Below are 14203 nucleotides of genomic sequence, written 5' to 3' on the forward strand. Positions count from 1 at the left end.
TCTGGGCTCCAATATGATATCCCATCATTCTTTGGCGTCTCTGGATTTTCAAGATGGCGACTGTTGATGCTTTGTGATCGTAAACTTTCCCGTCAAGTCTGTGCACATGTAGCTTCTGAAAAGGATGCTCCGTTACTATCAGAAGGCGCTGAAGGAGTTAGAGAAAAGCGATGACAAGCATGAAGCCGTGGGCGAGGTCGAAGAGCCTCATTATGAGCAAGTTGTCAATGGCCAAACTTCGGTAAATAACAGAAAGCGAAAGAAATCTGAGCAACAGGAAAGCTCTGATACTCATGTAGCGAAAAGAGACAGCGAGATAAAGAAAGAGAAGAAGAGGAAGAAATCAAAGGAGGATTGGACAGTAATGGAAGCAGTGACTAGACATGATGATGTGGATGCGAATGAAGTCAGGAAAAGAGAGAAAAAGAAGAAGAAGAAGAAGAAAAAGAAGAAAAAACGTGTGGAAAGTGACTTTGATGCAGGGAACTCAAGTGGTCGAGAACGTTTCTCAACGCAGTTTAATGAGTCAAGAATTGATCCACCAATCGTGTCAAATGATAAAGAGAAAAACAGGAAAAGGAAAAGGGAATGTCTGACTAAATTTTCGGAAGTGACTGTCAAAAAAGGTAAACACAGTGCAAAAAAATCAAAATCTCAAAATCGTAAAGACAGAGAAACACGTGATGAGCTGCAGGAAAGTATTTTTTCCTGTGATGGAGGAATAGAAAATCTACATGCTTCAAATTCTTTGGAATCAATCAATTTGATTCCAACGACAAACACATTTAGTTTTGAAACATCTCCTAGAGGCTCCCCCCAGTCAAGCACCCATGTTTCCAAGAAGTCATCACAATCTGGGAAAGAATCAGCTAAAGAGAGCCAAAAGCTGAAGATGAGAAAGAAAAGGACTAAAGATCTGAAATCAACCAAACTTGCGAGTACAGATAATATTTTGAACAGTAATGATAATGGAACTGTTGTTGTGAGGGAAAGAGCTGAGCCAACACTAAAAATGGATGAAACAAAGCTGAGGGAAGCAGTTAAGATTTCTAATAAAATTCATGAAACATGGACACTTTCTAAAGAGAGGTTACAAGCATTAGCTGAGGAAGGTAAGTGATACAGTAAGTGAAATGTATACATGTATGGGTATCCGGTTCAAAAGCTGAAGATGAGAAAGAAAAGGACTAAAGATCTGAAATCAACCAAACTTGCGAGTACAGATAATATTTTGAACAGTAATGATAATGGAACTGTTGTTGTGAGGGAAAGAGCTGAGCCAACACTAAAAATGGATGAAACAAAGCTGAGGGAAGCAGTTAAGATTTCTAATAAAATTCATGAAACATGGACACTTTCTAAAGAGAGGTTACAAGCATTAGCTGAGGAAGGTAAGTGATACAGTAAGTGAAATGTATACATGTATGGGTATCCGGTTGTTTCGCCAACGAGTCGTTTCGCCAATGTCTCGTTCGCCAACATCCTAAGTCGATTCGCCAACGTCCCACTGGTCAATTCGCCAACGCCTAAATAAAAGTTTACCTTCACTTGTGTTTGCTGTATCAGGCTTGTATCAGACGATAAACTTAAACGAATTTAACGTAGTGTCACTAGGAATATCCAGGCTAAGCTATTTGCAAGCTGGGTAGAGTACGAGAACAATGAAAAGACTGCCACCCAACTACTCCAGACTTGTTCTCGGCTTAACGGAACAGCTCGTGCAAACTAGAACTTCTCTGTAAATAGGATAAATTGGTTTCAGATAAATATAGGTTTCAATCAGGTTTTGTAAATAGGTTTCATAGGTTTTTAGTGCTTGTAAATATTTGATACTATATACTGTAATAAAATTGCTGTTGTTATTTACCTGACGTTCCATTTTATTTCTAACTCGATTATAAGGCTGGAAAATTAAAACAAACTCTGTTTGCTTTTGAAAAAGGAAAAGATACAATGTTAATTTACATGGTAATGCATTATCAGCGAATTGGAAGCCATCAAACTTTTGGAAGCCATTGGACTTTGGTATTCAACAGTCAATTTTCACCGTGAAAATTACCGCGATGCAGCGCCCACGAGCCGGCTTGTGAAACTATCAAAAACATGCAAATTGATCTCAAGGCAGTCAAGCGAAACTGGCAGTGACTTAAAATTTCTTGACCCAAGGATCACTCAAGGATCGGGATTGCATTCCAAACATCAATAAGCTGCTTTTTTTTTTTCGTTAGTACTGGATATCTGACGTTGGCGAATTGACCAGTAGGACGTTGACGAAACCGCTTAGGATGTTGGCGAATCGACCTAAGACGTTGGCGAACGAGTCGTTGGCGAAACGACTCATTGGCAAAACGACCACAATTCCATGTATGTATACTTGAAAGGAAATGACCGCTTTCCCATTTCATTTCATGTTTGTTGCTAAAAATGGCAGTCATTTAAATTTACTTTTGCAGGAATCAGAGTAAAGAAAGGAAAGTGGTCTAATCTGGAGCATGATTTGTTAAAATTCAATATGGCTCTTTTTCTAGAGGTACAATGATATAGTAATGTTTTTCTGACTAACTGAACTTTGTGCATACATGTAACTATATACCTGCTCACCTTTTTTTAAGCTCCAGGGGTGAGATTATTAAATTTCCAGGATTTTTGAAGATGATCCAAACCCTTCTTAAGACAAACTTCTGAGAATTTTCTACATTTTCAAAGATTTATCCTGGTCTCAGTTCCAAGATGTGCTTCATGGAAATACAAAAATGCTGTTGACAGTACTTTACCGTTGTAAATCAGAGAACTCACTCAATATCAAAGGTGTCACACTCCAAGCATGTACAGTGTATATACTCAGTACTGTACTGTTGCTTTGGTGTGTATGATTGTAGATTAATGTTGATGGCGAGGCATTCTGTATCACACATCTTTCTTGTTGCTGGTCAAATATTTAACTGAAATTTGTCTACTCATAGATTATCTTCATGCACAGTACATGGAAATTCAATTAACATTCAAATACAGGTACGAAAATGGATTTTTATTTGCTTTTTATTCCTGACTAGCGTTACAATCTGTCAGACCCCGATCCACTTCTGTTTCATTCAAGTATGGATGCAGTGGAATGCAAGAATTGGAAGCGCTTTGCTCGGGACAATGAATTTTTTAAAGAACTTGGTTAGTCAAACAAACTCTCATTACTACTCTTACAGTAACGTCCTGTAGGCAAGAATGATTAGGCTTTGTACATAGGAAAAATGTAGCAAAAGGTGGAAGCTATGTACTCATAGAGCACAATTTAGGAGGACATACATGTAGCAAGTACTGTATGCGTTTGGGACACATGAAGATATCTTTTACAAGTAGCTTCTAATATACATTTTGTGCCACCAATTGTTGACTGACTTTTGTAAAGCTTTGATATACATGTAGGAGTTTGTTAATGTGTTCCAGACGTGATACATCTCGCCTTCTTTACATGTCATCTCATGGCTAATGCTCATGAACTGTTTTGCAGGAAAAGGAATTCATAGGGAATTGTTCTCAATCTACAAATGTGCAACAAGAATTTATGACAAGACCAATTATGTTGGAAAGTTAGTGCTTAGAAATTTTGGTACTATGATAATATCACAGATCAGCCCTTATTTGTTTCATTCATCTTCTGTGAAGTCAGTGCATTGTCCACATGTCTTTAATTCTAAACTCAACCTTTAGGGAACTGTGTATTTGAAGCTGTAATTTATTAGGGCTATAGCATTGGGTTATGTTTCGGTCCATGATTTTTGAGTGATTTATTTTTATCAGTTAAATTTATTAATCCTTGAAATTTTCTGAGTCAAAAGGAAACATTTAAACTATAAATTAAATAGTGTTACTACACTGTAATTTCACCTCCAGTCAATAATCTTTAAAGACAAATGGTGGAGAATTTGGTGCTCAGTTGACTGTAGTAAGAGTACTTAGTCGCCATGCTGCTTTGTCTGATCACAGCCTATCTTTAAGGTTATAGAAATGAGCAAATGAGATTGAAATCATAAATGTAAGGGAGTAAATGTACAGGAAGAGAGTATGTTATTCATCAAACTGCTATTTAGAAATAAAGTGATACAAATATGTACAGTTACATGTAGATTGATTTGCAAGAATAGGTAAGGTAAGATTGCATTCAAATAACCATGGGACTGATAGGTGCATTTAGCTAAAAGTAAAAACAGGGCCTTGTGGATCTTGTAGTTCTTTCAACCTGTTGTGTACAGTACTCAGCGACTACCATTAATTTTCAAATTGAGAAAAAGTGTTGCTTTCCAATTTGTGGCAGTCTGTATTTACAGGACTGTATTAATATTATATTGTTATTTTTGTGTTATCCTTTTACAGGTACACTGAGGACGAGATCAAAGAGCTGAAAAGGTACATGCATGTATATACATGCACTGATGTTATTAACCAAAGAGTAAATTAAAATATACTTTACATTGTATGGTCATGTTCATGTAGAGTTACAGTAGATTTTTATGGCAATAAATTTAAGAAGATCAACAATATCTTGGAGCTAGTACATTTTACCCTGAAATACATTTCCTTGATCCCAAAGTCTGTATGTGTTACATGTAACTAGTATGTTAATCTCCTGATTGAGTGTTAGTTAAACTAGTAAATTAAGGAAAACCCTAGCCATGTCATTTCCTCTAGTCAATGACACATCAATAAGGCCCCCATTGACAATTGCTTGAGATTCACACTGCTGATAGGTAATGTGTTGACAATAATATTGATTTGATGTGCATTTTGTTCATTCTATAGGCTGCATTCAATACATGGCACAGATTGGGTTACTATTGGCCAGTTGATGGACAGAAGTCGTATGTCTGTAAACCGCAAACTTTCAAAACTACCTCCCAAAGGTTAGTGGAAATACAAACCATGTGTACAGGAAGCTGAGTAGTCTAAAATGCAAATGACCCTTGGAAGTGAAGTGTACCAGAAGAGGCACTAGACTGTGTATACCCACAGTCACTGCTGTGATGGGCTATCGTCTCATGGATAGAGTTTCAACGGACACATATGATCACACGATACTTAGATTAAAGTTCTAAACAAGGAGTTTAAAACAGATCTAAAAAATGTTAAAACTGAATTTTCGACCACCTTCTGTGGTCTTCTTCAGAGAAATGTACTATGCAAGAGCCCTGGAATGCAAATGTGTAGCTACATGTAAGACGTCATTGTTCGTTGGCCCTTGGGGAGGAAACCAGCAATGCATAAACCCTTGGGAAGGGTGCTCTTTCATTAACAGAGTTCTTGTCCAGGAATGAATGCCTAGAAATGTGGTCAAATACATGTAAGACTCCTCTGCTCCCTCTACTAGCTGGTGATGTTTGCTGAAGTCATTGTTTACAGTACATTTAATTTATTAGTTACCAAAGGGCAGTTTGCAACTGAGTATTGTGAAACCAAAAGTAAAGTTAGCACTCTGGCTAATCAGACAATACAGTGAACCAATCAAAACGCAAAGCTAATACCATAAGCATGCATTTGTGAGAGAGTCACAATTGAATTTGTTTTTACTTTTGACTGGATAACAAAGTGACATTAGCTAGGTGTGTAGCATTGTAATGAAACCCAATTGAAAGCAAATAACATTTGGCACAAACTGCAAACTGCTCTAGCACAGATGATCAATTGAAACAATTCACCCCATAAACAAGCAAATGGTATTTGCATTCTTGTAACAAAAATTTTGTTATGGTGCTCCAAAAAGTGCATTTAAATGTGACAGGATTAACAATGAGAACTTTTTTTAAATTGGCAGTGTCAAAACCCTCAGCTACAAAATGTAAAATATGGACATGTATACTAAGTTAATCCTGTTTGAGATTCAGCATGTGAGTGTTTAGCATACTATTCAAATGACCAATTTTACCCTCTCTAACAATTTACCTACAAATTTCCATTTACTGCCAGAATAGTATTTTCCTTTTCTCCTAGGTGTCTAATATTATTGGAAAAGAAAAACATTTATTTATTTGATTTCAGTGTGCCTTACTTAAAATGTCTTGTGTAATACCATGTATCTTGGGATTGCATTTGATTTATCACTAGGTGGTAAACTGAAACAGGAAGGAAAATGGACAGATGATGAGCTCAAGCGACTTTATGAAGCTGTTCATTTTGTAACCAATACTGCTGAGGGGGAGTCTGTTTTTCATGGTATTGACTGGCAAGGTGTGGCACAAATGGTCAAGACCAGGAGTGCACACATGTGCAGACAAAAATGGTAACTAAAAGACTTCCCACTCTCAATGCTGTATTTAGAAATATTTTAGCTCTCCATACAAATTGTGGTGCACTTGTTTTAATGTTAACAGTTGTTGATCTGAGAATGTGTGGCAAGCATGTCTTGAAAGACTTTTTCAGATACAGTAGTTGATGGCTTGCTATATTCTCATCACATGCCTGCTTGACAATGCCTTTATTGTTAGGAGAACTTGGATTTGGATCACATGTTCTCCTGGCTTACTTTGCATACCTGTACATGTGTGTATTCTAAACAGGTTGAACAAGCTTTGTTGGAGCATGTCACAAAATGCCACAGGGAGCAAGTGGTCGAAAAGTCATGAACTCAAACTGATAACAAGGTTAGAAGACTTATTAAGTTTACATTTTGCCATTTTACATGTAACTTGTAAGTACAGTAAAAATGGGCAAGCCTTTCTGTCGAAAAACTCAAATTTTCACAAGTTTGATGTAGGATTAACAGGTGTACATGGCTACAACCAGACGTGTTTAATACATGTAGACCACGTTGTGCAAACGTAAAACCAATTACACGTTTACAAGCTCAAATGAGTCATTTGGCTGGCTGTTAACTTCCGTTGAAATCTTTAGCATGAAACAATCGGGAGTGTTACTATTCCCCTGTCTGGATAGAATACTAGTCCATCACAGGTAGCTCCACCCTCCTCCCCTCCCCCCCCCCCCTTCCCTTCTTAAGCATCCACCTCAGTTAAGTATCTTGCCCAAGAACACAATTGACGTGGTGATTCAGGTCTGTGTTGTTACCCAGACCTCTCGATCCGGAATCCAGCGCACTAACCAATACCCAGCGATCTTCCAAGCTAGGTACGGTAAGTAAGTAGGTAGGAAGGTATGGCTTTTAACTGTAAGTGTTCTGTGTCTGTTAGATTATATAACTCTGGTGTCACGGAAGAATGTGATGTAGACTGGATGGAAGTGAAATCCGAGTACGACATGTGAGTTATATACAGTCCATTGAAACTGCAAGTACTACATGGCAAACATATTCAACCATGCATCCATAAACGCACATAGTAAGAGATGGTAACAATTAGTTAAGTCACTGGGTAACTGTGAAACACTCGTCATCTCTGAATCAACTATATCAATGTATAAACAATAGCCTCCATTTGGCGCAAAAATGTGCTAGGATAATTGCCCGCGGATATTGTCTTCACCAGACTCCTCTCCGCCGGGTCGCTTTGCTCTTCGCCGCTCGCGCGTGTGACTCAAAGGTGAGTCTGCTCGCAGGCTATCTGTTCCGAGAAGCGAAAATTGTGAGCTTCGAGGAACAGAAAATGTCCAAGGACAAATATACGAGCATATTTTTATAGTCAAATGGAGGCTATTGTGTTTATTATCCTTCAAATAGTTTTAGCAACACGCGGGATCTTTTGAAAATTGGGGAATATCACTCGGATATTCCTCAGTTTTAGTTGGAGTATATTTAGTCACGTGATACGTTTAGATCAATCGCGCGCGAGCGAAAATATTCGATGGATTATTAACTGTTGCATAGCAACGCATTAACGTTGCGAGTATTAATTGAGTTTCGCCAACCTAGTCAGGTTTTAATATTATCTGGAATATTAAGCGGTTTTTTCCCCTGTTGGAAGACATCTGCTTGTCACATGCAGTGATGTTTAAGTTATGTGTTTCATTGCAGCAATTACTCACCACAGTGGCTCCGCCTGAAGTGGGCTGAAGTTAAAAAGAACGTCCCTAACTATCAGCGATTGAACTTTGAAGGTTTGTCACATGTTTTGTAGTTTTAGATTTCTTAGTCAATTGTGTTACATATCTTTGACTTGGTGCTTCTGTGAATCTGGTCCTACATAAAATTATTAACTACCCCTTCCCTCAGGTTTTGTAAAGCCTTGCCCTGGAGGTCATTAGTGTTTTCGGTTCGTCAGTCCATCCGTCGGTCGGTCCGTCAGTCAGTGAGTCAGTCAGTCCGTCTGTCAGTCATTCAGTCGGTCAGTCCGTCCCTCTGTCCGTCAGTCAGTCAGTCTGTTTATATCAGTAGTCAGAAGTCCGTCAGCCATTTTATTTATTTATTTATATATTTTTCTATTTATTTATCTATTTATTTATGTATCTATTTATGTATTTATTTATGTATTTATTTATATACTTTCATTAATTAATTAATGTATCTATGTATTAGTTAATTGTTTTATTTATTTATTTATTTATTTATTTATTTATTTATTTATGTATTTATTTATTTACTTGCTTGTTTATTTCAGATGTTGTGGATCATCTGTACCGTGTCTATGGCCAAACTCTGAGAGATAATCTTCAACCTGGGACGTCCAGTGGTGAGATAGAGTAACACCTTTCGTCGTAACATAGCCGTGTAACCAAACGGGAGAAAATCCGTGGGGAAAGATTTTTGTACAGAGACAAGACTTAGCTGTACAAACATGACGGACAGGAAGGCTGCGTCCATCGGTGCTGGTCACGAGAACAAAATTCATTGTTAAATCATGCTACGTTCCTTTGAAATCTGTTCGCCAGTCGGTTATCACAGACTGATTCTAACTGAGACAGATTTTCTCTTTAAAGAGGTGCAAAAAAAAGTTTTCATCTTAACAACTTTCGTCATCGCAATACCATATTCACAATGGTTTTATGAGTATCGCCTTGAAAGTTGAACGATTTACTTGTATTTTAATTGATGTAGTTGTTTCTTTATGGTTTAACATGCAACTTGAGAGGCTGAGAATTAAGGTTGTCTTTATCCCTTTTGTTGACATATCTGTGATAGGCACAGTGCTAGGTTGCTCAGACTAACTGCCTAACTTACATGTACTTAAGACTTCACGAAGACTCCGTCTGATTCCTCGATTTCTCCACACGTAAATTCCCGGATTGACGCAGCTGTTCAAGAGAACTGCTGTCTCAGCAATTGGATAAATAACATGATATAGCAGATCTCTCGGAGCCAGCCCCGCCTGATCCACTATGGTGACGCACAATGTCGGCATGAAACACAGAAACAACGTTCCCGCGACAAAGGCCACAGTTTTCGAGGCTTTGGCTTCCCGGGGACTTGAGTTCACTTGAGTGGGAGGATCGTTTTCTGTCCCTTCAGAAGTCGAGCCTGTGTGTTGTGACATCTGTACATTAACTTGAGCGTTACAACGCTTCACCAGTCTGAATATCTTGAAGTACACGAAAGAGGTGACAAGAAAGTTGGTGGTTATGACCGAAGATATAACTCCTGTCTCCTCGTTGCTGTTTATTCCAAATAAAAAACGCACAGATAATAATATTCCAATGGAAATAGCCCAGACCGTGACGGTCACTAAGATAACACGTCTCGAGTTAACCTTTGCCTCGTAAATATAGGGATAAAATACTGCCAAGTACCTTTCCATCGAGATCAGAATCAGTGTTAGAAATGACATGCAGATACATATTACCCCAGAGAAGGAGTATATAAGCAGCTTGTCGCATGGAAAGCTGTCTAGACTCGCAGTCAGTTTGCTCGCCTGATAAACAACGTATGAAGGTTGGACAAAAACCCCAACCATCAAATCCGTGAACGCTAAACATAGAATAGAGGTGTTCGCAACAGTTCTTAGTTGTACTTTCCTAAGCACAGCCATGAAGACCAAGATATTCCCTGCAACTGTTAATGGACACAGAAAACTGTTGAAGACACACAAGACGACAGACACCGAGCGAAACAGGACAGCTGAAGGAAAGGGTACCATTTTAAGACCAAATGACGCTATGTCTTCGCAAACAAGCTTCTCGGTTGTGTCACTACTTGAATTGGGAGCTGTGAGTGGTCGTTCGTTCATCTTGAATTTGTCCCAAACCGTAATCAGACTTGAGTGTTTAAATTTGAGAAAAATCTGCAATAAACTGCAAATCTAAAATTTGGTAATGGTCGATATTTGCGTTGCATCTGCCATTCTTTCCTTGTCTGCCTTGCCCTCTTGACTTCCTCTTAAATTTACATTAGAGTCATGTGGTGTGAACGTTTCATCTCATTTGTTTATCTGGGACAAATAACCTGACAGGCGCCACAAAGCGAGCAAACTTTAACGTGACACTTTTCTAAGCTCTGTGGATTTAGCTTTGTCAATTTTCAACCAGTTTCAGAAGTTGAATCAACAGAAACTAATACGCTTATCTCGTCTCATTCTCATCTTGAAAAGTTTCTCAAGATTTCTCAATTGCTTGCTTTGTTCTTGCCGACGTTCTTCAAACTTATCCAGTCTTTCATCAATTTCAAATAAACATTTATAAAGATTGTAGCATTTTTGATTCCGCGGAGTATCTTTTATTGACAATTGTCTACGCGCCAGTGTTGTAACAGATGGTAAAATATCGCTTGTAACACCTCAGCAAACAACTAAATTCTCGAAAGTGATTGGTTGTTCTTCAGCTATGAGCCCAAGCGGTTTACGTTGTACGCAGCTGCCTTTCAGAAGCAGTAGCTCCTGATATCAACATAGGCCTTGATGAAATTAACATGAACAATTTCAACTATAAGCTACCATCACTAAATGATCACAGATAAAAAGCGCTTAAACTAACAAAACTATTTGCTATAAATAGGAGCCCATGGGCTCCTCCTATAAAACAATATATATCAGGAATTAAAATACAAAATAGTTGAAGAGATAATCCTATTTGCTTAGCATATTTAAAATGTTCGTTATTAGACCTGTCCAGCTGCATATAGTTAATCAGTGAATGGACAGGGGACGAACGTGAGCGATTGGCGCTTATCTTGTCATGCCATTTTAAGTTCGCCTTCGTCGTGTTTTGCACTCGTTTCGCTTTTTGCCCACCGTTTCCCATGCGTAGAGATGAGGGTGGAGATTGACGGGGTTGGGAAGCGGAGGTTGATGGGGAGGGGTCAGCTTCGCTTTCTCCCCGGCTTTGCTTACTTCGGCAAACAGTACAGATGTGTTCTGAAAATTTACTCCTATAGTTGCCGCTGCTTAGTTTCAGAGCGGACGATTATTTTAGAACCAGTCAGTGTCTTGTTTGATTTATATGTAAAGACTGATAAAAGGATGAAATAATCCTTAAAAAGACCAAGGACAATGTCCTTCGATGTACCTTTTCATAAGCTAGTAGACATGCAGGGTTATATCCTGCATTGCTGCTACGGTGACGCCAAGAATATCCCTTCTTGTTAAAATGAAATTTAATTTTTTTTTCAGAGCATTGTGTCTGAAAGCGGGAGCCCATGACCTCCTGTTGAAAGTTATGACAGTAAGTCATTAGCGTGCTTCTCCGAACTAAATTTCTTCCTCGACTAAATTCAGTGTGTTATAGCTTGCGTTAAACTCCCGTTGCTCAGGCGCCCGAAATGATTTTGTTTTTTATAATAGCAGCCGTGATTAGACTGAATTGAACTCAACCTGCACGGGTAGTGACCGCCCATAAGCGGTTTAATAAAATTCTCAGTCAGAATTCAAAATTCAGGTCAGAGCAGCAAAATTAATATTCCACTTGTTCCACCGATGAAGTAGTGATCTTACACTGAGTTGATAGCAGTATTTACACAGCTGAGGTATTAGCCTGTGAACTGGCTTCCAATTGGGTTTTAGAGCGAATCAAAGTGGCTGTGAGCCACTGAACTTGGAAACTTGAAATTATGAAAGGGTGTTATGAGGCATTGCTCATTAAGGTTACTCCAAACCTTCGCGGGGCTACTTTTTCCAAATTTTCTTTTTTCCAAGCAAATTGCAGTTCATTATTCAAGGTAACATTTTCCAAAAAAATGAAAATAAAATATCAAAACGCGCGCGAGTTATTAGGAAAAAGAGGTTTTTTTAACAATATAGTTAATAAACCGTTAAGGTGTGGACTCCTCAGCGACCTTTTCGCGGTAAACGGCTTAATCCAGAGATCCTATATCAAATACTTCATGTCCGTCAAGAGTACCTTTTTGTGATCACACTGCTCCTCAGTTTCTTTTTGTTTTGTTGCACATCGCTTTTCTCCTTTTTGCCCTTTATTATTGACCACCGGCCTAAAACGTGACGGTAACACTATCGCTTTACCGCGAAGCTCAACTTTCCTTACTGTGAACGCTAGGGGTTCTGTTATTTCCTTGGCTGGCGGCATTTTGAGTTGACATATCCCTTTGAGAAGGCGTGACATGTTTATAAATCTTTAGAAGGTGAAAACGTGCACTCGTTTTTCTAGAGAATCCCTCCTCTTTAAATGAATTAATTGGGTATGTAGAATCGACGGTTTTCCTTGAAATTTGGCCAGAACATTTACTGACAGATACGGGACAAAAACATGACGGCGAATTCTTTTGTTTCAAATACTTTTGTCGTGGCGGTCTCTAACGGAACCGTTTACGCGAATCTTTCGATAGTGGAACTTGACAGATCTATAAAAAGATAACCAATAGAAATGAAAGAAAATGCTGACACGCTTTGAGAGATTGATGCTTTGTGATTAACACTGCACAGTTTTTTTGCCTCAGCGATCGCATTTGATACCTGATTAATTCGCCGGAATTTCAGTCCGTCGTTTTGGCGTTGACGGCTTCTGCCGCCTTAGGAAAGCAGTCGGCAAAAAGAATATAATTTTATCGAATTCTACATTTTATAGCCTTTCTATTGATATTTAGTAGAATTCTACCAGTATACTAATGCAAATGCTGCAATCTGATTGGCTGAGCTACTTCGGCCTCATCAACTATCACCTCATAGAAATCTCGAGCTCATAATCTAATTGTTAAATAGTTTGTGGGGGTTTCCTTCAAAACAGCGTGCGTACGCATTTTTTTCTGGAGGACACCCGCGAAGGTTTGAAGTAACCTTAAGAAACTAGTTGTGATGTGAGGGCAGTCTAGCTTTCGAACAAGCCCATAAAGCCTTTTTCCATTCAGGGGTGTGTCGTGATATTTGCAAAATGAAAAAGTTTAATGTTAAGAAACTGTTTGTTACTCAGGCCTGCCTACACAACCTCGTTCCCAGGGTCTTTTCAGGTTGCAGCCTACACGGTTTACATTACCTGTATCTGTACATGTCTTCCTTGTGCTGTAGTCAAAAACGGTAAGATCATTTTGTGTGGTCAGAAGTGAGGTACATAGACCGAGCGAAACACTTGAGCCTGCGGTTCGTAAATATATTATGAAATACTTTGGCCCTTTAGATAACTGATGTAATATTAGCGCAGTCTGATAAGTGCTGAAATCCTAGCGGTGACTACTGATTACTTTTCCTTTTCTTCGATCTTCATTGTTTGTTCTTTTTCTGTCAAAAAACCATTCACCGAAAGGTAGTGTTTGTCTTTCCGTTTCTTGTGTTAAAAAAAAATCGTCTGGAGCCTTTAATCATACGTTTATATCGATTGCTTTCGAACTCACAATATCACGTAGGTTTGTGAAGGCAACACCGCGAAGACTTTCCCTGAATCGAAACGCTTAGGTAAAACCATAAGTATTTTCCTTACAACGAAAAAATCGTTATACCTTCTACCTCTCGAAAATAACTAACTTGACACGCTGCAAGCGACTGTAAAACGGCCTTAGACGGCTGATGTTCGAAACCCGAGGGGGGGGGGGGGGGGGTGGGAACCCTACATGAAAAGCGGGGATGCCCGTCGTCTCGGGTACAAATCAAGGATTCTGGTCTCACTTAGGGTGTTGATGACGAAACGTCACCATTTTTAGCTGTCAAAGTATCCTTTAAGGTGCACTCGAGGAAATAATAAAAGAAACGCTCTCATTTAATTTCTGTTTTCAGGCTTGATTTCCGCTGATCTCTCGAGTACGCGAGTCGGGTCTACAAGTGCGCGCTGGATCCTTTCTTGAACAGTAGCTAGCGATCGAACCTATTCCATTTTAAATGGTATCTTTTAGGGGTCTAATGAAGCTCAAGCAACGTCCACATTAGTCTCCCTTAGGAGTTCAATTCATATTTTC

The 14203-nt window shown here is 38.9% G+C and overlaps 2 protein-coding genes across 2 annotated transcripts; one reads left to right on the forward strand and one right to left on the reverse strand.

The window, feature by feature from the left end:
* Positions 1-31: 31 nt before the first annotated feature.
* Positions 32-8764, forward strand: LOC145471165 (uncharacterized). Its single transcript, XM_081454807.1, is given in 11 exon segments — positions 32-1391; positions 2454-2530; positions 3054-3165; positions 3506-3584; positions 4369-4401; positions 4795-4895; positions 6094-6268; positions 6546-6629; positions 7176-7244; positions 7955-8037; positions 8538-8764. Coding segments are annotated over 11 exon segments (2166 nt in total). The 5' UTR covers positions 32-124; the 3' UTR covers positions 8624-8764.
* Positions 8765-8896: 132 nt separating this feature from the next.
* Positions 8897-10025, reverse strand: LOC145471163 (histamine H2 receptor-like). Its single transcript, XM_081454805.1, has one exon. The coding sequence runs from the start codon at positions 10008-10010 to the stop codon at positions 9081-9083; it is 930 nt and encodes a 309-aa protein (XP_081310931.1). The 5' UTR covers positions 10011-10025; the 3' UTR covers positions 8897-9080.
* Positions 10026-14203: the final 4178 nt, after the last annotated feature.

Source organism: Orbicella franksi, unplaced genomic scaffold (genome assembly GCF_964199315.1).
Source record: "Orbicella franksi unplaced genomic scaffold, jaOrbFran1.1 SCAFFOLD_32, whole genome shotgun sequence".
NCBI classification, from domain to species: domain Eukaryota; kingdom Metazoa; phylum Cnidaria; class Anthozoa; order Scleractinia; family Merulinidae; genus Orbicella; species Orbicella franksi.

Bases quoted from the DNA above. Each gene is read 5' to 3' on its own strand.
- LOC145471163 (XM_081454805.1), bottom strand. From the start codon at position 10,010: ATGGTACCCTTTCCTTCAGCTGTCCTGTTTCGCTCGGTGTCTGTCGTC.